The sequence below is a fragment of the Haliotis rubra genome, unplaced genomic scaffold (assembly GCF_003918875.1).
Source record: "Haliotis rubra isolate DU_JTF1 unplaced genomic scaffold, ASM391887v1 Scf400, whole genome shotgun sequence".
Taxonomy (NCBI): domain Eukaryota; kingdom Metazoa; phylum Mollusca; class Gastropoda; order Lepetellida; family Haliotidae; genus Haliotis; species Haliotis rubra.
In genome coordinates, this window is record NW_025767081.1 from 275,644 (window position 1) to 297,349 (window position 21,706).

At 40.0% G+C, this 21,706-nt stretch overlaps 2 protein-coding genes across 3 annotated transcripts in view; one reads left to right on the forward strand and one right to left on the reverse strand.

Moving 5' to 3' along the window:
• Positions 1-361: 361 nt before the first annotated feature.
• Positions 362-5,095, reverse strand: LOC124287477 (protein-S-isoprenylcysteine O-methyltransferase-like). The gene is made up of 4 exons (XM_046724032.1): positions 4,892-5,095; positions 2,943-3,201; positions 1,836-2,053; positions 362-1,077 (listed from the first exon to the last, which is right to left on the reverse strand). Exons 1-4 carry the CDS (start codon positions 5,093-5,095, stop codon positions 895-897), a joined length of 864 nt encoding a protein of 287 aa, XP_046579988.1. The 3' UTR covers positions 362-894.
• A 6,611-nt stretch (positions 5,096-11,706) lies between these two features.
• Positions 11,707-21,706, forward strand: part of LOC124287462 (ultra-long-chain fatty acid omega-hydroxylase-like) — a 102,800-nt gene continuing 92,800 nt past the window's right edge. Inside the window, exons 1-5 of one of the 2 annotated variants that reach the window (XM_046724015.1) lie at positions 11,707-12,098; positions 13,339-13,489; positions 16,437-16,624; positions 17,092-17,216; positions 19,511-19,573. In XM_046724015.1, the coding sequence (XP_046579971.1) occupies positions 11,925-12,098; positions 13,339-13,489; positions 16,437-16,624; positions 17,092-17,216; positions 19,511-19,573 (701 nt within the window). In that variant the 5' untranslated portion in view covers positions 11,707-11,924. The remainder of the gene's footprint in view (positions 12,099-13,338; positions 13,490-16,436; positions 16,625-17,091; positions 17,217-19,510; positions 19,574-21,706) is intronic. The other variant, XR_006901273.1, reaches the window with a different exon arrangement.

Genomic DNA, 21,706 nt, shown 5'->3' on the forward strand with positions numbered 1-21,706 from the left:
CGACCCTCGGGACAAGTTAGTTTTTATTTCGGGCAATCAAATAATGGTATCGTACTTGTCCGTGGGCTACTAGATAATTTCCACTTATGGTTTCAAACTGCAAATAAACTTTGATTTAATTTCATATCTGCTCAAAATATAGCTATTAAATTTCGCAATGATAATAAAGTAGAGTTATCTTTCTTTGCTATTTATCACTTTTCAATAAATAGTCCAGTAAATATTAACATCAAATACCGTGTTGATTTCTTCTTTAATAATTACATCATCATAATTATGTCATAAAATCAGGGCAAGTGGAAAATTAGTCAGGACAAGTTACTTTCTTAAAGTCACTTGCCCTTTGGCAAGTAGCATTTCAAAAAACATTTGAACCCCTGCCAATAACTACCCAGATGTGACCTTTGTCCACACTGATGCAAACTTCTTCAAGACTGATATGGATCTTGGATGCAAGCATCATAGAAAGGGATACTGGCTTCACGAGATTCTATAGACATTGTTGAATCATTTTGTGTTGTTGTGTATATGAAACATTTTAATCATCTATCAAATTAAACCATGTTAAGCCATTCGGAATAAGACCAATGAATAGTTCTTCCCATCATCTGATAAAACTACCATTTACTAACACTTACTAACACTAAAATCTACTCAAAATAATGCAAAGAGATAGGTTCTAACTAGTAGTGATTAAAAGGTTTTTGGCACAGACTGCCTATTGAATACTGACACTTCAAATTTAACAGTAAATTTCAAACCGGTAATAACAAGGATTTCTCCTTTAACAAATTCACCAACAGTCAATGTAACCATGGTAACAACCTGTGCATAGTGTTGAAAGATTGTCTATTACGTACTGCAGAAACTACACAAATCCTGCATATGTTTACATCAAACCTCTGCTCGGAATCCCTTTATAAATGGCAAGCCTGTGCCAACTTTCCTCTGATAGTCAATATACTCTTCTCCAAAGAAGTTCAGGAGGTACAGTTCCTCTTCAAATATCCTCTCCTTGAAGAACCTCCAGGAGACAGCAGTGTAGCCAGCAAGGCAGATAGGGTTACACAGGACTAGCTGCAAGGTGCAACATTTACCATTAAGATTGTTAGAGCAACATCCATTTTTACCATCAAGATTGTTATATATCATTGGAGCAACATCCATATTAACCACAAAGTTTGTTTTTTTCAGAAGAATAACATCCATATTTACCATCAAGTTTGTTATTCCATTTGAGCTACATTCAAATTTACCATCAAGTTTGTTATTTCATTGGAGCAACATCCATATTTACCATTAAGTTTGATATTTCATTTGCAAAAACAAAAATCATTAACACTCAACTTCTGGTTCTAAATAGACAAATATTTTTTTTCTGGAAGGCCAAATCAGTGATGATATAGCTTTAGCAAACAGCATAAACCATATGTTATCAGTGAGCAAGGGAGTCAGTTATATACTGCTGTTTGCAACAATAAAGCCATATCATGGCACCTGAAATGTACTTAACACAATCAAACCAAGGCTATATGACCATCTCAATTAAATGTGTTTCATGGTTATTGCAGGGGAGCAAACTGGCTACAAACCTGAAAGCCTCAGCAATTTTGTTTGATATTAGAGGTATCCATTGGGCCTTGCTTATACTTTGTGCTCATGGGTGTTTTTTACATGTTATCACTATACAAGACCTGTAAACGTTTTACTTAATTATCATTAGATTTTCATAACAAAAACATTTGGACAGACTATTGTTGCCAAGTGACAAAATTAGATACGCTTCACTGATAACATCATTAGCAGTAACACAAAGGGAGATAGCTCCTACTGACCTGAGTTCCAATACTCCAGTAGAACCAACCGACATAGGAAGGATGTCTAAAGAACTGGTAAACTCCATGAGTGACCAGTGAGTGTCCGGCTTGTTTAGTATGCTGCACGTAGTGGTTGAAGTTGGTGTTGGCTGTCACCATACTCAATTTCCGTAAACACTCGCCACCAATCACAAGCATGAGTCCAATAAGGCCCACATACCGAATCTCCTTCAGACCTGATTACACAACAGATTAGAATAATGATTCCATCAAGATTGCTTAATTACAATCATGAAAATATTCCTTTACTTGGGGCCCTGACCTGGGATCCAAGAACAGGTTCTGTGGGTTCTTTAAGCCAATCAGATGATTTGATTTGAACACCTCATTCCTGGCATGCCTGAAAGGGGCACCTTTGGTCTAGGGAATTGTGGTGCCTTAGACGACTGGCCCACCCATGTCCCCCAATGATGACAAGTGAGTCAACAATGCTGGGATGTAGAGAGTTACACACAGTTGCAATTTGGAATGGCAGGTTAGAAGTTATGAAATACATTTGGTGACAGCAGACACAGGTCATAAACAATCAAATTACACTGACTGACTGACTGAGTTTTGGTTTTACGCCGCTTTTAGCAGTATTCCAGCAACATCACGGCAGGGGACACCAGAAATGGGCTTCACACATTGTACCCATGTGGGGATTCGAACCGGGTCTTCGGGGTGACGAGTCAACGCTTTAACCACTAGGCTACCCCAACGCCCCCAATCAAATTACAACTCTTAACACATGCTTAAACACAGCACCTCTTACGAGTCTAACGAGGCACATTGTATGATGGTCCTGTGCCCACCTCATGCTCATATCAGGATACATGTGTACAGATATTTGACTTGCTGTCTAAATACTTGTGGTTCTTGTTGACAGCAACAAAAATATTTGAAATAACACATGCTACATGGTACAGTAAGTGATGCATAATTTGTTGATTATACTTGTATGTGCTTTTATGTTATGTATTATCAACACAAAATTTTAACATTTTGCATCAAATGTTTATTGATTTACTGAATAACTTGGATCTTTGCAGCGATACCAGAAAAGTAATTGGATGTATCTCTTACTAGGAAAAATGAACCATTCGATGGTGAACTCAGTCCAGCTGGCTAGTGCTGCCAGCTTGTATTCCCGACTGTGATCCAGAAGATAGGACTCCAACGACAAGGCTTTGGGATTGGTCACTGCAGTTGTGTAGTACTCAGACCAGTGGAAGAAGGCAAGAGCTGTGATGTACCAGCCGAAGTGCACCCATGATGTGTCAGACATGCTAATCAGCAGTCCGATTCCAAAACTAACTCCTAAGAAACCTGCACGCACACCATTCTGAAAATACAAAGGAATAAACAGTAAATGAACGTGTAACGCACTTCACTGCAGTTTTATGAACAGAACTATCTGACAGACATTACGTCTTTACAGAGATGGAAATAATCAGTGAGTTTTGTTTTACACCACACTCTGCAATATTCCAGCTATATGCCGGCGGTCTGTAAATAATCGAGTCTGGACCAGACAATCCAGTGATCAACATCATGAGCATCGTTCAACGTAATTGGGATGCAATGACATTAGTCAACCACCTGATCCCTTAAGTCGCCCCAGATGACAGGTTGTGGTTTCTGAAAAACAATTCTAACCCGGATCTTCACGGGTATCATAAATGTCTTCTGATCCAAATAGTGTTAAGATTTAGCAATATCTCCAGCTATGTTTGAAATTGTACTGGCCATTAGGATACCTTTAACAATAACAAAACTGGTACTGACTAAGGCTTAATATCATCATTGTCCTTTGATGCATTTTTATGATGTTGAATTTTTCATAGCTAACACTGACCATAAATGATAAAATATCCCAAAGCGAGCTGAATTTGACGTTCTGGTGATTTCGATGATTGCATTGCTCGCGTTATATTGGGAGAGTATGTGTGCGATCAGAGTGCACAAGCAGTTTCATTGGTAGGGCGGGTGCCAAGTCACTGTCGTGAGAAGTTTTATTGACAATGGAAATCCGGAAGTTAAGTTATATAAAAAGCAAACAAACATCAATACTATTTACCTGAGATCATTATTACCACTTCAGAAACCCATGCTTATCGTAAGAGGCGACTAATGGGACCAGGTGGTCAGGCTCGCTGACTTGGGTGACACATGTCATCGGTTCCCAAATGCGCAGATTGATGCTCATGCCGTTGATCACTGGATTGTCTGATCCAGACTCGATTATTTACAGACCGCTGCCATATAGCTGGAATATTGCTGAGTGTGGCGTAAAACTTAACTCACTCACTCACTACCACTTCAGATGCAAAATCAATTGCCTATATAACAAAAATAGCAAGCCAAATTACAGTAAGATCAGTCGTCTGCTAGTGACAGGCAATATATAAATAGGAAGCCACATGATCACAACATTCCCTTTGCAGTGCGGAGCACTGGCTCATCGTCGAAAACCCATACAAAATATCTGGATGTGGGGAGCAGCAACAGTTTTGCTGATATGTCGTAAACGCTATTTTTGTAGGAACACTTTATATTTTTGCGTGAAATAGATGAATATATCCTTTATCACTCAAGGTTAGTGAAATAAAAACTTTAAATGATATTAAGATAAAAATTACGTTTTTGTCTCAGATCGTCGAAAACCACTGACACCGGAATACATTTTTCACTGTTCGCCTAAATCTTTGATCACAGTACAAACAATGAAACAGTTTTATTTATCAATACATAGATAAACAAACTTTTGGGCATCAACTGTATAAAATGGCATGTCCTTAAACACTGCTTTCGTCTAACACGATTACCATTAATCGACCAAAGCCGAAACATCACAAGATAAAGGAAACTTCCCGTAAAATCGAATGAACTGATCTTTTAAAAACACAACAATCAGTTAATGAATGACAAAAAACGATCCTCGGTGTTTGATTCCCGTTTTGGCCATAAATGATATAGGTGACACGTCGCTATGCCAACATTGTACATGCCTACCTGGCCAACTTGAGACTTACATTGTACATGTCCTTGTTTTGGATATAGACTCCAGCAATGATAGCATTACAGGCGATGACATAAGATCCTATTATGTAAACAAAGTGATCGTTCCATAAACTCTCTATCAGAAAACTAAGATATGTAAAAACAGGCAGGAGACACACGCCACTTCCTAAACAAAAACATATCAAGCTCGTTCGGCTTTCTCTGGACGCTGCCATTTTAACTATCCCGCACTAAAAAACCCTTTGCATGTGATTGGTTATAATGTAGAGCGCGCATGAACTCGCAACTCGGTGCCCGACTTTTCGAAGCGGAACAGTGTTACCAGAGATAACTTGAAAGTAAAACAATTCATGATCCAGTACCCTGAAATGGTTTCTCAAAAACTGTCCGTAATATGCAGAATAACAACATCATACATTGGACAGTTGTTGTACATTAGACACATATCTCAATTGGATAATTAATTATATCCACGTATTTTGATAAACATAAATTGATAAAGCAATCGTCTCCAGTGACCCAGAGTGTTCTTATTCCCCAAGCCCCTGTCCCGAAATATTTGTGTTGGGGATAGAACAGTGATCTAAATTCAGCATCCCGTTTGTTCAATGAGATGCTGTTTTGTGTTTTTGTTTGGTTGTGGTTTGAAACAACACTATCAAAGATACAAGGACCAAATGTAGCAAGATTATCTTGACAAACTACTGACAAACAAATGAATATTTTCAAGTTCAAGAATGCACAACAAAAAAACTGGAAACTATCGTGTTTAGCGTTTATTCTTATTTTACTTGTAAAAATAGAACAACATAACATCATTTTACATCCAGTCATTATGAAATTGTTCCATACATGGAGTAACATCAAACTGTATCTAAACATTCTGTTAACCAACTATTAACTTTATCAGTTCAGCTTATGGACGAGGAACATGAAAACCCGTCAATATTTATCTCACTATTTACCACAGAACTGTATCTTTCACAAGCAAATCACCAGTAACAACTCAATAGTCATATTAACAAACAATCAGTCTCTGCCATTAAACCACTCATGTACAGTCTGTATGTTGGAGTCGTGATTATGTCTGCTGCTTTATCTTTGGATAATTCATGTTTTGAAGGGCGGTGGGGTAGCCTAGTGGTTAAAGCGTTGGCTCGTCACGCCGAAGACCCGGGTTCGAATTCCCACATGGGTACAATGTGTGAAGCCCATTTCTGGTGTCCCCCCGCTGTGATATTGCTGGAATACTGCTAAAAGCGGCGTATAACCATACTCACTCACTCACTCACGTTTTGAAGTACTGATTTGATTGCAGACCAATCATAATGTCCCGTATGTTCAACAATCGTAATTTTCAGCTTGCAATAGCCCTGTAACAACATCGAGTCTGTAACAGATAATGAACAGTTAACTTCAATGAATGGAAATTGTTAACACCTGAATTAACGTGCAACCGGGTTAAATTCAGCATCTTTCAAAATCCGTCGGGAGTTCTGAAATAGTACATTAAGATATTTGCACAATCTGCACACAAAATAACACGTGACATCTAGATAAGGTCTGGGGTTCAGAGCGTCCAATATCAATGCCACGTGACATAATCGACCATTAGCAAGTGACATAGAAGGCTCTGGAACTGAATAGCTTTTTATTTTCTGGAGATATAACCTATAATATTTGTCTTAATTTTATCCCACCGGCATATAATGCGGTGGGATATAGTCGTCGCCTCGTCCGTCGTCCGTCCGTCCGTCCGTCCGTCCGTCCGTAATCATTTTGTTTCCGGACCATAACTCAAAGACCGTTCGATATTTTTTAACCAAAATTGGTAGATATGTCAAAAATAACCTAAGGTGGTGCCTTTTGCTATTTACAGATAATTGTCATTTTTATTTTTCTCGGTTTCCATGGAAACGTTTTGGACTTAGTCTTAAAGAAGGGTGGGCTTCGTTTCCGGAGCATAACTCAAGAACCGTTCAATATTTTTCAACAAAACTTGGTAGATATATCAAACAGATCCTAAAGTGGTGCCTTTTGCATTTCACAGATTTTTGGCATTTTTATTTTTCCCGGTTTCCATGGAAACGATTTGGACTTAGTCCCAAAAGTGAGGGGTGGGCTTCGTTTCCGGAGCATAACTCAAGAACCGTTCAATATTTTTCAACAAAACTTGGTAGATGTATGAAACAGAACCTAAAGTTGTGCCTTTTGCTATTTGCCGATTTTTGGCATTTTTATTTTTCCCGGTTTCCATGGAAACATTTTGAACTTAGTCTCAAAAAGTAAGGATTGCTTTCGTTTCCGGAGCATAACTCAAGAACCATTCAATATTTTTCAACAAAACTTGGTAGATATATCCAACAGATCCTAAAGTTGTACCTTTTGCTATTTGCAGATTTTTGGCATTTTTATTTTTCCCGGTTTCCATGGAAACGATTCGGACTTAGTCCCAAAAGTGAGGGGTGGGCTTCGTTTCCGGAGCATAACTCAAGAACCGTTTAATATTTTTCAACAAGACTTGGTAGATATATCAAACAGATCCTAAAGTGGTGCCTTTTGCTATTTGCAGATTTTTGGCATTTTTATTTTTCCCGGTTTCCATGGAAACGATTCGGACTTAGTCCCAAAAGTGAGGGGTGGGCTTCGTTTCCGGAGCATAACTCAAGAACCGTTCAATATTTTTCAACAAAACTTGGTAGATGTATGAAACAGAACCTTAAGTGGTGCCTTTTGCTATTTGCCGATTTTTGGCATTTTTATTTTTCCCGGTTTCCATGGAAACATTTTGAACTTAGTCTCAAAAAGTAAGGATTGCTTTCGTTTCCGGAGCATAACTCAAGAACCATTCAATATTTTTCAACAAAACTTGGTAGATATATCAAACAGATCCTAAAGTTGTACCTTTTGCTATTTGCAGATTTTTGGCATTTTTATTTTTCCCGGTTTCCATGGAAACGATTCGGACTTAGTCCCAAAAGTGAGGGGTGGGCTTCGTTTCCGGAGCATAACTCAAGAACCGTTCAATATTTTTCAACAAAACTTGGTAGATGTATGAAACAGAACCTTAAGTGGTGCCTTTTGCTATTTGCCGATTTTTGGCATTTTTATTTTTCTTGGTTTCCATGGAAACATTTTGGACTTAGTCTCAAAAAGTAAGGATTGCTTTCGTTTCCAGAGCACAACTCAAAAACCGTATAATATTTTTCAACAAAACTTGGTAGATATATCAAACAGATCCTAAAGTTGTGCCTTTTGCTATTTGCAGATTTTTGGCATTTTTATTTTTCCCGGTTTCCATGGAAACGATTCGGACTTAATCCCAAAAGTGAGGGGTGGGCTTCGTTTCCGGAGCACAACTCAAAAACCTCTCTATATCTTTCAGCAAAACTTGGCAGATATGTGAGGCAGATCTTGAAGTGGTGCCTTTTGCTATTTGCAGATATTTGTGATTTATTATTTTCTCGGTTTCCATGGAAATGTTTCGAACTTAGTCTCAGCAAAAGGAAGGGATGGGTTTTGTTTCCGGAGCACAACGCGAAAACTTCTTAATATCTTTCAGCAAAACTTGGCAGATATGTGAGGCAGATCCCAAATCCCCTTCTCAAAAGTGGTGCCTTTTGCTATTTGCAGATTTTGTCATTTATTTTTTCATGATTTCCATGGAAACGATTTGCACTTAGTCTAAAAAATCAAGCTGGACTTTAAGTAACTGTCAGATGATTTGTTCTTTCAAAGATGTGACAGGGGAAGCCTAATGGGGATATGTCATCTTCTGATGACTCTTGTTATAACGGGAAATGAAATACCCACTCAACATTCATAATACCCACTCCAAAACAATACAGTGGGTACAGTACCCACATGACCTAATTCTTATCTAGAGCTCTGGGTTTGTTGTTTAACGCCGCACTCAGCAATATTCCAGCTATTAGGCAGAGGTCTGTAAATAATCGAGTCTGGACCAGACAATCCAGTGATCAACAGCATGACCATCGATCTGCGCAATTGGGAACCGATGACATGTATCAACCAAGTCAGCGACAAGCATGGGTTACTGAAGGCTCATTTTAACCCGGACCTTCACGGGTCGCTTCACACATTGTGGGGAATCGAACCCGGTGTGACGAGTGACGCTTTAACCACTAAATTACCCCATCGCCCCTTCAATATCACAAAGGGGAACACCAGAAATGGGCTTCACACATTGTACCCATGCAGGGAATCGAACCCGGATCTTCGGCGTGACGAGCTAACGCTTTAACCTCAAGGCTACACCATCGCCTCTAATCTATATAATGTATATACAAGTCTCGATTATACAGGATATATGTCCAAACATATGCCAAAAATGAACAGCTGGTGGTGTTGAAAAAAGTGAAAAATGATAAGCCTTTTTTGTGGAAAATGCCCACACGTCAAAATTCAGTGTTAATAGTGAACATGAATTTGTGGGTGCTTGGTAAATAAATAGTTTGTTTGATATAGCTCTATAATGCACTCATTATGATATATATTCTTCGTTACCTGGATTTCAATAGAAGTGTCAACATACCTAACAATGGATCGGAGGGATTATGTCCAATTATCAAAACAAACAAGAATGATCACAAGATCCCCGATACATTTGGCTTCTAATCATTGCCATGGGAGTCTCCCTTATAGGTTTATTTCACAGAGTAGTCAAACTGGGAGTAATCACCTATACAGGTACAGTACATTATTAAGTGTAGGGGCGCTCCATTATATGTTTATGTTTATGAGTAGTCAAACTGGGAGTAGTCATACTGGGAGTAGTCATAATGGGAAGATACCCTAACAATTAGCCTAGCGGTTAAAGCGTTCGCTCGTAACGCCGAAAACCCAGGTTCGATTCCCCACATGGATACAATGTGTGAAACCCATTCCTGGTGTCCCCCTCCGTGATATTGCTGGCATATTGCTAAAAGTGGGTTAACACAAAACTCACTCACTCACATACCAATTAATATGACAACTGCTTCAAATAGCAAACCGTTCATAATTTATGGCTAGGGGGCGTGATGATGCTTTTTATGGAGAAGCATTTACAATGTGAGTGAACCGCCCCCAAATTTATGTACAAAGTAAGTGACCCCCTGCATGTCATGTACAAAATCAATGACCCCTCCCCCTCCCTTCCCATATTTTTTAAGCATAATGTTTTAATAATGTTGTGTACAAAATGATGACCCCCTAGTACATGTGTACAAAATGATGACCCCCTACCTCACCAGAACAAAATGGGTGACCCCCCTACCTCACCAGAACAAAATGGGTTCAACCCCCCTAGCCATAAGTTATGAACGGTCCCTAAAGTTTTTCCACAAAGTCTTCAATATTCTTTTATGCTCCTTATTTCGTACGAAGAAACCCTACATGTTAGCTATACTACTAAAAGACGTTAAAGAACACTCGATTACTTGCCCCAGTGTTATTCTGTCATGTCCTGACAAACTGACTGTTGTGATACGTAGCAATCGTTTGAGAAGCATATTTATCACACACGACCTTTGATGACTGAGTACAGTAATTATTTACTTCATGCAATAAATTTAGATTTGTTCGTGCGATACAGCATGTGGCAAGTAGAACACCCCTAGACTTTGACCTAACAGACACAATATGACCCTGCCTTTGCGCCAGCGCAGCATACTCGGTGAACCAGGCTACATATGACCTTCAAATGTTATATACTGTACCATTGAGCTTCTCGCTGCCTATACTTCGGAGTCTGCGATCGTCTATCTATAAAGCTAGCTAAAGAAATTGATAGATTATAAAAAAATAAAAGCAGTAATTTCTTGTTTTACTGAAATTGTCGAAATCCAAAATCCTCGACCCGCCTCTGCGAATCCAATTGTTAGATCAACCGTACTCAATGGTACCCGATCCACTGGATGACCTGTACCTATGAATGATTGGAGACATTATTCGACGTTGTTGATTTGTAGTTTATATATAAAAAATAACAACAAATACACGACCGAATTCCATGAACTTTGTTGTTTAAATACTAAGACAACGATATCCAACGTCTGACATTCAACACCAATTGAGGTGTAAAATCACAAACACTGATTGAATTAATTGGTTGATTGTTCATTCACCATCTAAAGAATGAAACTAATAAATGAATGCTTGAATGGTACGATGAATAAAAGTTTGAAATGCATAATGCCTAGATTTTAAAATGTAGAACGAATAAAAGTTTGAATACATATAATAGGATTATTATACGGTCTCTGGTTTGAACTGTATAATGAATGGAGTTTCAAAGTTTATCATGAATTAATGTTGTAAATGTAACATATCATAGCGCTTTGAATAAATTGTTATGAAAGTGTAGATTAGAGTATGTAAATAGTGCTGTAGCAGACCTTTATGTTTGGTCAAGAAATATTGACTTAGTGAAATCAGAGACTTTACTTTTACTTTATATTTATAAGACAGATGTAAGAATATGCACATGCACGCGAGTACATTTCGAGAGATGTAACAGGGACGGATGTCTTTATTGATTGGTTATGTAATATCGGTATTATGGCATATCTTGCAAGAGAACAGAGTTTGGTCACGGCATGCATCATTCGTGACCAACTTGTGTTATTCCGGGACAAGCCGAATAGCGAGGCATTCTTCACCACTCGTCCCTTTCCGTAACCTCCAAGAAGACGGCTTGTCCCGGAATATAACCATTCGTCACAACTCGCCCCTTTCGGCTTGTCCCGGAATAACACGAGTTGGTCACGAATGGGCAACACTACACGCTCCAAACACCGATTTGAGCACAAGGGGTGCACCGAAGTTAGCAAAACTTGGCTCCTGTCTCGTAGTTTTATAAAAGCGCACAGCATAGTGTAGCGTACAAGTAAATAAGTAGTTCAAACACAGGCTGATCTATGGCTCTCAGAAGCAGTGTTTGTTCATAGTTCAATTTTCACTGTGCGTTATCAACGAATGTAATGTCAGTGCGACCTTAGACATTGAATATATGTCCTTTTGTTTTACAAGTACGAAGGAAACATGGAGGAGTCTTCTTTCAATTTTAATATTTTGAACACGATCATTATCGCCTCCTTGGGATATTTGACTGTGAAGGCTATCTGTGGTATTCTCAAGTTCATAAAGTTCAGGAGAATATACAACGCCATTCCTGGGGAACAGTCCTTCAACCCTTTTTTGGGAACTCTACACAAGGTGACAAATAGCTATGAAAAAACCCGAACCCATCTCACACTTCTGTGACACATAAGCAGCCTAGCTATTTCATCAATGTTTTGTTGTCATCCATGCTGGTTGTCATCAGACTCCTGGCCCGGTACAATTTGCTTACAGTGTATTGGTACAGGGCCACTGGTAGATCTAATTGCATTAACAGTATCCTGACATGTGTTCATTGTAATTTGGGGTGGAGTGGCCTACTGGCTGCCGAACAGTTATTGCCATATTTTAGAGGTATTTACAAAATTACTCCAACCATCGTTAAATTAGTGAAACAGAATTAATTATGATACATAATTAGCTATTCACTGTTGTGTCGAATCCGTTCAGTACTACCGATCATGTTTTTATACAACACAGCAGAAGGGAATCATGGCAGTACAAATAGATGTTTTCTCACAACTAACTGTAACAGTTATCGCTATTTCAGAATTTCTCATGTCATTCATAAAATATATATTTATATCATAAAGTAACCTCGAATAATTGATTGTGTGACTAGTTGTGTAATTTTTTACAGTAGCTATGGAATCAAACAATTAATGACTTTTGCGAACTTGAACTTACTATTCTATGGATTGTTTGACATCCCCCTGACTAAGTTAAATTTTTTTTAGAGGGTTCATAGCTTTATCTTTCATTTTGCTCTAATGTTACTGACGTGAAGAATTTTCTTTTGCTGTCCTTTATTGTTGTCAAATACCGTGGGGAAAAATACCGGAATTGACCAGATCTGTGCATGCGTGATACTGATGCATTGGCGATAATTTGTTACGCAGCGATAAGTGTTTGGCAGCCAGTCATCATCTCAGGTGCTGCAAATTAGAGCTTTGCAGAGTTGTTTCCCTAAGACATGCCAGGAACCGAACAAATCCATGTTCATTTGATTATGTGGCTTGGTTTGTCTTCATCATACCTGTGTTTGTGTGATTCGATCACCTAAGTGGAATCTATACAATGGCAGTCTGAAGAAGTTCATGAGTCTGGACCATACAATACAACTATATTGAGCATCTGTTTATGCAAATGGGAACAATAGCTGCTAAAAATGCCATGTCTTGTGTTCATAGCTAAAGATGTCACGACAAAATGTCGTTCACTAATAATCCCATACTGATCTGTATTCTCATCTTTGTGAAAATTTAATGCATTCTGATTCATTAACAGACAGCATACATCTTGTTTGTACTTGTATTGAAGTTGTATTTCCTTCCAGTTTCCAGGGCCTAATGAAGAAGGCATTAAATATGACTTCAAAATGATGAGAGATGTTGCTCCAAAGATTATAAGGATTTGGGCAGGACCATTCCTTCCTGTGTTATTGTTACATCACCCAGAAACTGTCAGAGTTCTGCTCAAGTCCTCAGGTAAGTGGTTTACATTTACTTTATGCTGTCAGACACCAGTTCTCAGGTAAATGGTTTACATTTGCTTGGTGCTGTCAGACACCAGTTCTCAGGTAGATGGTTTACATTTGCTTGGTGCTGCCAGACACCTGATGTGGTACTGGTAGATGGATTACATTTACCGGTAGTTGGTTCTGTCAGACACTAGTCCTCAGGTAAATGGTTTACATTTACTTGGTGCTGTCAGACACCAGTCCTCAGGTAGATGGTTTACATTTACTTGGTGCTGCCAGACATCAGTCCTCAGGTAGATGGTTTACATTTACTTTGTGCTGTCAGACACCTGTTGTGGTAGATGGTTTACATTTACTTGATGCAGTCAGACACTAGTCATCAGATAAATGGTTTACATTTACTTTGTGCTGTCAGACACCAGTCCTCAGGTAAATGGTTTACATTTACTTGGTGCTGTCTGACACCTGTTGTGGTAGATGGTTTACATTTACTTGGTGCTGCCAGACACCAGTCCTCAGGTAGATGGTTTACATTTACTTGGTGCTGTCAGACACCTGTTGTGGTAGATGGTTTACATTTACTTGGTGCTGCCAGACACCAGTCCTCAGGTAGATGGTTTACATTTACTTGGTGCTGTCTGACACCAGTCCTCAGGTAGATGGTTTACATTTACTTTGTGCTGCCAGACACCAGTCCTCAGGTAGATGGTTTACATTTACTTGGTGCTGTCTGACACCAGTCCTCAGGTAGATGGTTTACATTTACTTTGTGCTGTCAGACACCAGTCCTAAGGTAAATGGTTTACATTTACTTGGTGCTGTCTGACACCTGTTGTGGTAGATGGTTTACATTTACTTGGTGCTGCCAGACACCAGTCCTCAGGTAAATGGTTTACATTTACTTGGTGCTGCCAGACACCAGTCCTCAGGTTGATGGTTTACATTTACTTGGTGCTGTCAGACACCAGTCCTCAGGTAGATGGTTTACATTTACTTTGTGCTGCCAGACACCTGTTGTGGTAGATGGTTTACATTTACTTGGTGCTGTCTGACACCAGTCCTCAGGTAGATGGTTTACATTTACTTTGTGCTGTCAGACACCAGTCCTCAGGTAAATGGTTTACATTTACTTGGTGCTGTCTGACACCTGTTGTGGTAGATGGTTTACATTTACTTGGTGCTGCCAGACACCAGTCCTCAGGTAGATGGTTTACATTTACTTGGTGCTGCCAGACACCAGTCCTCAGGTAGATGGTTTACATTTACTTGGTGCTGTCTGACACCAGTCCTCAGGTAGATGGTTTACATTTACTTTGTGCTGTCAGACACCAGTCCTCAGGTAAATGGTTTACATTTAGTTGGTGCTGTCTGACACCTGTTGTGGTAGATGGTTTACATTTACTTGGTGCTGCCAGACACCAGTCCTCAGGTAGATGGTTTACATTTACTTGGTGCTGCCAGACACCAGTCCTCAGGTAGATGGTTTACATTTACTTGGTGCTGTCAGACACCAGTCCTCAGGTAGATGGTTTACATTTACTTGGTGCTGCCAGACACCAGTCCTCAGGTAGATGGTTTACATTTACTTGGTGCTGTCTGACACCAGTCCTCAGGTAGATGGTTTACATTTACTTGGTGCTGCCAGACACCAGTCCTCAGGTAGATGGTTTACATTTACTTGGTGCTGTCTGACACCAGTCCTCAGGTAGATGGTTTACATTTACTTGGTGCTGTCAGACACCAGTCCTCAGGTAGATGGTTTACATTTACTTTGTGCTGCCAGACACCAGTCCTCAGGTAGATGGTTTACATTTACTTTGTGCTGCCAGACACCAGTCCTCAGGTAGATGGTTTACATTTACTTGGTGCTGTCAGACACCAGTCCTCAGGTAGATGGTTTACATTTACTTGGTGCTGCCAGACACCAGTCCTCAGGTAGATGGTTTACATTTACTTGGTGCTGTCAGACACCAGTCCTCTGGTAGATGGTTTACATTTACTTGGTGCTGTCAAACACTAGTCCTCAGGTAAATGTTTTACATTTACTTTATGCTGTCAGACACCAGTTCTCAGGTAGATGGTTTACATTTACTTTGTGCTGCCAGACACCTGTCCTGTGGTAGATGGTTTACGTTTACTTTGTGCTGCCAGACACCTGTTGTGGTACTGGGAGATGGTTTACATTTACCGGTACTTGGTTCTGTCAGACACCAGGTTTAGATGGGTTACATTTACTTTATGCTGTCAGACACCAGTCCTCAGGTAGATGGTTTACATTTACTTTATGCTGCCAGACACCAGTCCTCGGGTAGATGGTTTACATTTACTTGGTGCTGTCAGACACCTGTCCTCAGATAGATGGTTTACAATTACTGATGCATCTACAGCTGCAGAATCCTTAGACTTTGTAATTGTTTCATCTGTTTCATAAATGTTTTTGAGAAGGATTTGAAAGTATGTTTTTCAGACTTGAAGTGCAGAGTGGCATGCTAAGAGTTTACAGGCTTTGAGGAAAGGATAGTGAAGGGGCTGATTCAGTTTTTGCAAGTGCAAAGTATGAGGATGCTTGTGTCCCAGTGCTTTAATGTTATGATAGTTCATTAAGATTAATCTAAGGCAGAAAACAAACAGAAAAACATTAACAATGGGGTCAGTGGCTAACTGATGTGCTGTTACATTGACGTGTCTGCCCCCTACGTTAAAACACACTTTACCAGAAAAAACCAAAAATGATGAACAGTTTGACGACAGTTTATGTTCAGGGTAAATATCTTCTCTGAATTGTTTTGTGATAAACGTAAACCATATAACCTGAATACCAAAAGGCTGTGAAAGATGGTACTCACACTTGAACACACACATACATATGCACATGCACTTGCACACACATGTTGTAGATGTGGAATAATTAAGATTCCTATTTCCCCACTCTTGTATTAATATGTTCATTTCAGAGCCGAAGCCCAGGGGAAAGTATGTAGCAGGGCCGTATGACATGGGCGTGCCCTGGTTGGGGGAAGGGCTGCTTATTGCCAATGGAGACCGATGGGCACGGAGTCGGCGCCTTCTCACCCCAGCTTTCCATTTCGACATCCTCAAACCTTACTTTTCAATCAATAATCAGGCTACTGATATTTTGTTGGTAAGTACTTGATATCATCACTTTTTTGTTGGTGACTTTATTTTCAGAGCATTTGTCCCTTAATTATATATTTTAAAACTTTAAAAAAACAAGATACAAGTTCCCAAATACATCCATAAACAAATTTGTGAATGTATGAGTGAGTGAGTGAGTTTTAGTTTTACGTCGCTTTTAGCAATATCACAGCAGAGGACACCAGAAATTGTGAAAGTATGAGTGAGTGAGTGAGTTTTAGTTTTACGATAAGCGTGTTAATTCCTTTGCAGTTGTTTAAGAATTAAAGGAGGGGAACATGGTACTTTCCTACTGAAATTCTATTTTTAAAATTCATTCATACACAGTGAGTACAGAGGATTTCTAGCATCAGATCACCTTGCACAATGTTTTTCAGTCAATCAGATTACAGCACAGTCAATGTATTCCTTTGAGCATCGTAAGCTTTTCATGTTGAAATCATCTGCCTGCAGGACAAAATATCCAAAACCTGCAAAACAGGGAAAACCTTTGAAGTGTTCAACGTCATTAGTCTTTGTGCCCTTGACATCTTACTGAGGTGTGCCTTCTCTCAGACCAGCAACTGTCAGACTGATGGGTAAGTCTTGTCACCAAACTCTATAATTTATAGCGTGAAGCGGGGTGAAATAGGATTTATTTTTGAGTGAGTGAGTGAGTGAGTGAGTTTTATCTTACGCCATTCTCAGCAATATTCCAGTAATATGGCGGTGGTCTGTAAATAATCGAGTCTGGACCAGACAATCCAGTGATCAACAGAAAGAGCATCGATCTACGCAATTGGGATACGATGACATGTGTCAATCAAATCAGCGAGCCTGGCCACCTGATTTTTTAAATCAAAATTATTCAACAATAGATCTATATTTTGTTGGTTGGTTTCAGAGGCCCAGAAAAGCTGCGTATCCGGGTAAAATAAGCATAGAAAATTTCCAATTACGCATTGAAAAAATAATTGTTGCATACCATTTACACATTTAAAATGTTAGATACGCAAAAAGTTTAAAACAAATGCGTACAGAGTATATTTATAAAAATCGCTTTTGTAATGAAAAAGACATTGATTGCTATCAAGTTGTACTGTTAGTATAGGACAAGTGTTGTACTGTCAGTATAGGATGAGTGATTTTTTATGAAATCATTTCCATTATATTTAAGTTGGTTTTGATTAGGTATGACATGAGGCAGAACATACCTGCTTAGTAAACTTACTCAATGACATAATACTTAGGTGAGTGAAATGACTGCAATACGCACATATTTGAAAGCAGTGCGTAACGGAAAATGAAATACCCACCCAACATTCATAATACCCACTCCCAAAAAATACAGTGGGTACAGTACCCACATGACCTAATTCTTATCTGGAGCTCTGCGGTTCGTTGTTTAACGTCGCACTCAGCAATATTCCAACTATTAGGCAGCGGTCTGTAAATAATCGAGTCTGAAAGAGACAATCCAGTGATCATCAATCTACACAATTGGGATACAGTGACATGTGTCAACCAAGTCAGCGAGCCTGATCATGCTGCATCTTAACATGGACGCCCCTCTGAGATTCATTGTACTGACTCTGATCCGGCTAGTCCTTGTATTATCCTTAAGGCTGAATGAATGTTACCAGACAGTGAACCACCAGCCTTTGTCTCCAGGCCAATGTTAACACTTTCCAATACACGAGTGACGTGTTTCTAATATTAAGAATATCTCACTAACATCAGGTATACATGTATACAGGTCTTATAATGGGACAAGTTATTATTACCTCTCTTGCTCAAGTCACAACTTCTTCCTAAAGCAAGGGACTTAATGGACAATAGAAGCAGCGATCGAAATAATCGCCGGCCTAGAGGCCCAGCGCCGGTTGTTATTGTATCGGGCCGGCAGTTTCAAATATTGCAGGCCCTTGTGGCCTTCATTAAATTATCTGTCATTTTTACAACCGGAATCTTTCCCTTTTTTTTTTTCCTTTATTAACGTTCGGGAATTGTCCATGATCCAGCATGTTATGATAATTTACAGTTTCACTTCCTGGTAGTTCAGCGCTTTGCATATAAGAATGTGAACACCATTCTTATAACAGTCCTATAACACCAGACAAATAAAAACGTCTCTCTGTGCCACAGACTTCGATGACTGATTTTGTAGAAACCGTGTTGAACTGTGTACAGTGTAGTCTTTTTTTGGTTTTATTAGTTTGACTTTAACAAAAGGGGCCAGCAGATTTCATTCAGGGCCTGTAGATTCTAAAGCAAATTGCAAACACTGAATAGAAGTATAGTTTCAACCTGCCTGGAATGTCAGTTATTTTTGGGCTCACATGATGTGGCTATGCATAGTCCAGTCAACATGGTAAAACTGTATTGACATCCATTTTGTAAACATGGAAACTGCTGGGCAGACATTGGTGAACTTGCTTATTTAGTGATCTGATAAGATTTGTTAGGTAAGACCTGCTATGTTACAATAGAGATTATTCATCAGATTGTCTTGACTTGATGCAGCCGTTTTGATTGAAGAAAATGCAAGTGATATGAGAGGTGGGATCTTGTTGATCAACAGGACGGACATAGAAGGGAGATAACTCATGACAGCCACTGGTGGCACTACCAATAAGATTACACAAGACCAAATGTTTTGCCATAGACTTTCACAGTAACGTTATGTTGTCTTAAAATAGAATTAACCAGGCTGTTTAATCGCCATTACATGTATATGTATGCACAGTGGGCCTGTGTATACATTAATTCTGAATAGAAAGGAACCCAATAATATGAATAGAACTGAACATGTTAATCTGAATAGAATATATTGAACCAGAGAGAATAGAATATGGTTTGCATGATATGGAAACTTAACTTATGTCTGTTTCAGAGAGAATCATCCATACATACAGGCTGTCAACAACCTGACAAATATGTGGTCTGCCCGTTCTCTGTAAGTAGTCTTGTTAGTCTGTCTGTTTGAGTGAGTGAGTGATCGTAGTTCAAGTCCAGATAGTTAAGAAGTCAGATCTCCTCAGTGTTTCCAGCTGTGAGCTGCGAAGTGGCTTTCGCCTAAGACAGGGGTGGAAATAACTTTAAAATTTCTAGTGTACTCCGGTACAGTGGCACATGTAAAATCACTTGCCCTGATAATGTTTCCTCTTTACCGGCCGTGTTCTTCTTGATTTTTTAAATAAACAACATAGTTAACATTGGAAAGTCAACTGGATACTGGTACAGTGTGATATACGAATTTGCTTGCCCAACAAAAAAAAAATCACTGGACTCGGACGTCGGGCAATGGGTTATTTCCACCCCTGTAAGACCCTTGCAGTCAATGGAAGCATCTGCCTTTAATTTGCCAAGAGACAGGTGACAATGTGTCTGTGACAATTGGGAATGGCAGACCCCAATTGTATGGTAGTGGTCACTAGGTGTGTGTCATGAAATAGCTTGTCTCTAGATGTAAGTCATAGGGGTCGCATCCAGACATCCCCATGTAATGTTGAGCAAGCGTCAATCATAAATAAATGCTATGGAAGTCGTGGGAGGCCATCCATTAGGTATCATCACTAAAGTACCAAAGTGGGAAACGCCACAAGCCGTCCAGATATCCTTGAAATGTTTAGTAGGCACTAGAATCGCTGAAGAACCAGGATCAATTCCCCACATGGTTACAATGTGTGAAGCCCATTTCTAATGTCCCCTGCCGTGATATTGCTGGAATATTGCTAAAATCAGCGTAAACCTAAACTCACTCACTCTTCTGGAGTTATCCCAGAGGAGAGTTTATGCTTTTTCATAGAGATCGTCCTTGGGGTACATATATGCATTTTCTGCGCTGAAAATGTCCTGTGACAGTTGTATCAATTTTTTAATAAAAATATTGTACAATAAATAAAATCTTTTTTATCTATTATACGGCCCCCACCTCGTGGAGTTACCTCCCGCTATGCATGCGCAGCCAACCAGGAAAGCACCTAGGCCCGTATCATCATTCCTTCTGCTGTCACTCCACTGAACGGATGTGTAGAGTAGAGCTGAACTCCTTCACTAAAACGAAGTTAAAGAGAATAATGTCTGGGACACCACCACCTGTATGTATGGTCTTTATTTTGTCCTATGAATGGAACAGTAAGGCTTTGTGGTCGGTTGTCTCATAATTGTGACTTTGTATTAAATATTTTACGCTAACTTTCCTGTGGTTTTCGCACGTGTTGCTTTGCCGTGGCAGGAAGTTTAGCGTGCTACGTGGTTGTCATATTGCGTTTTTACCAAGTATTTCTTCCCGTGGTTGCATCCACGTAATTTTCAATGTTTTGTACGTGTATATTCATGCTGCTGGCTCCGCTGTTAGCTACATGCTTGCGTGTTTGCTTTCAGGTTTTTTCCGGATGTTCTGTCTGCGGACAGAGTATCCCCAGAGCAGACAAGCATGACAAGTGTCTCATTTGTCTTGAGAAAGTTGGACATAATCCCGACATATGTGAACTGTGTATGGGCTTCTCCCCCCGAGCCCAGAAAAGGAGGGCTGCTGATTTCCTCTTTTATAGAGAAATGCGAGAGGCGGGAGGGGAACTGACCCAGGTCCCCCCGTCTAAGGCCAAAAAACCTAAGGCAGGCAAAAAACCTAAGTCGCGCAGTAAGGAGCCTTCTACTGCTCCCAGCGGTTTTGACATGTCCGTAATAACACAGCTTTTTCAGCAGCACATGGACTCAGTGAAGTCCCTTGTTCATGAGTCGGTTGGAGGTCACCGTCAGGAGTTCCTTGCCCACTCTGAGCAGGGGACGGAGAGTCCGGGGATGGGATTGCCGAGCCCTGTTGGCGCAGGGTCCGTTGAGGATTCCTGGGGTTCCGGTCCCTGCGCCGTCCCGCCCCATGAGAGCGGCGGTCCCAGTTCTGCCTGGTATTCCTCCCGCGTCTCGGGACCGGGGTTCGAGTGTGGTGTCGGGTGCTGAAGTGGGGAGCTCCTTCAGCTCTTCCCTTCCCTCTGTGTCTGGTGCTAGGCCTCCCACCGGGTCGGGGTTCGGGTCCTCTTCGCGAGGAGACCCAGCCTCTGACTCGGGGAGGTAGAGGAGCCGGAGG

What these genes read in the sequence shown, in the direction of transcription:
- LOC124287477 (XM_046724032.1), bottom strand. Translation starts at nt 5,095, where the DNA reads ATGGCAGCGTCCAGAGAAAGCCGAACGAGCTTGATATGTTTTTGTTTA. An exon ending in AAAACAAGGACATGTACAAT is followed by an intron (nt 3,202 to 4,891) that starts GTAAGTCTCAAG and finishes TTGTATTTTCAG; the next exon opens with AATGGTGTGCGTGCAGGTTT. An exon ending in ACTGGAGTATTGGAACTCAG is followed by an intron (nt 1,078 to 1,835) that starts GTCAGTAGGAGC and finishes TGCACCTTGCAG; the next exon opens with CTAGTCCTGTGTAACCCTAT.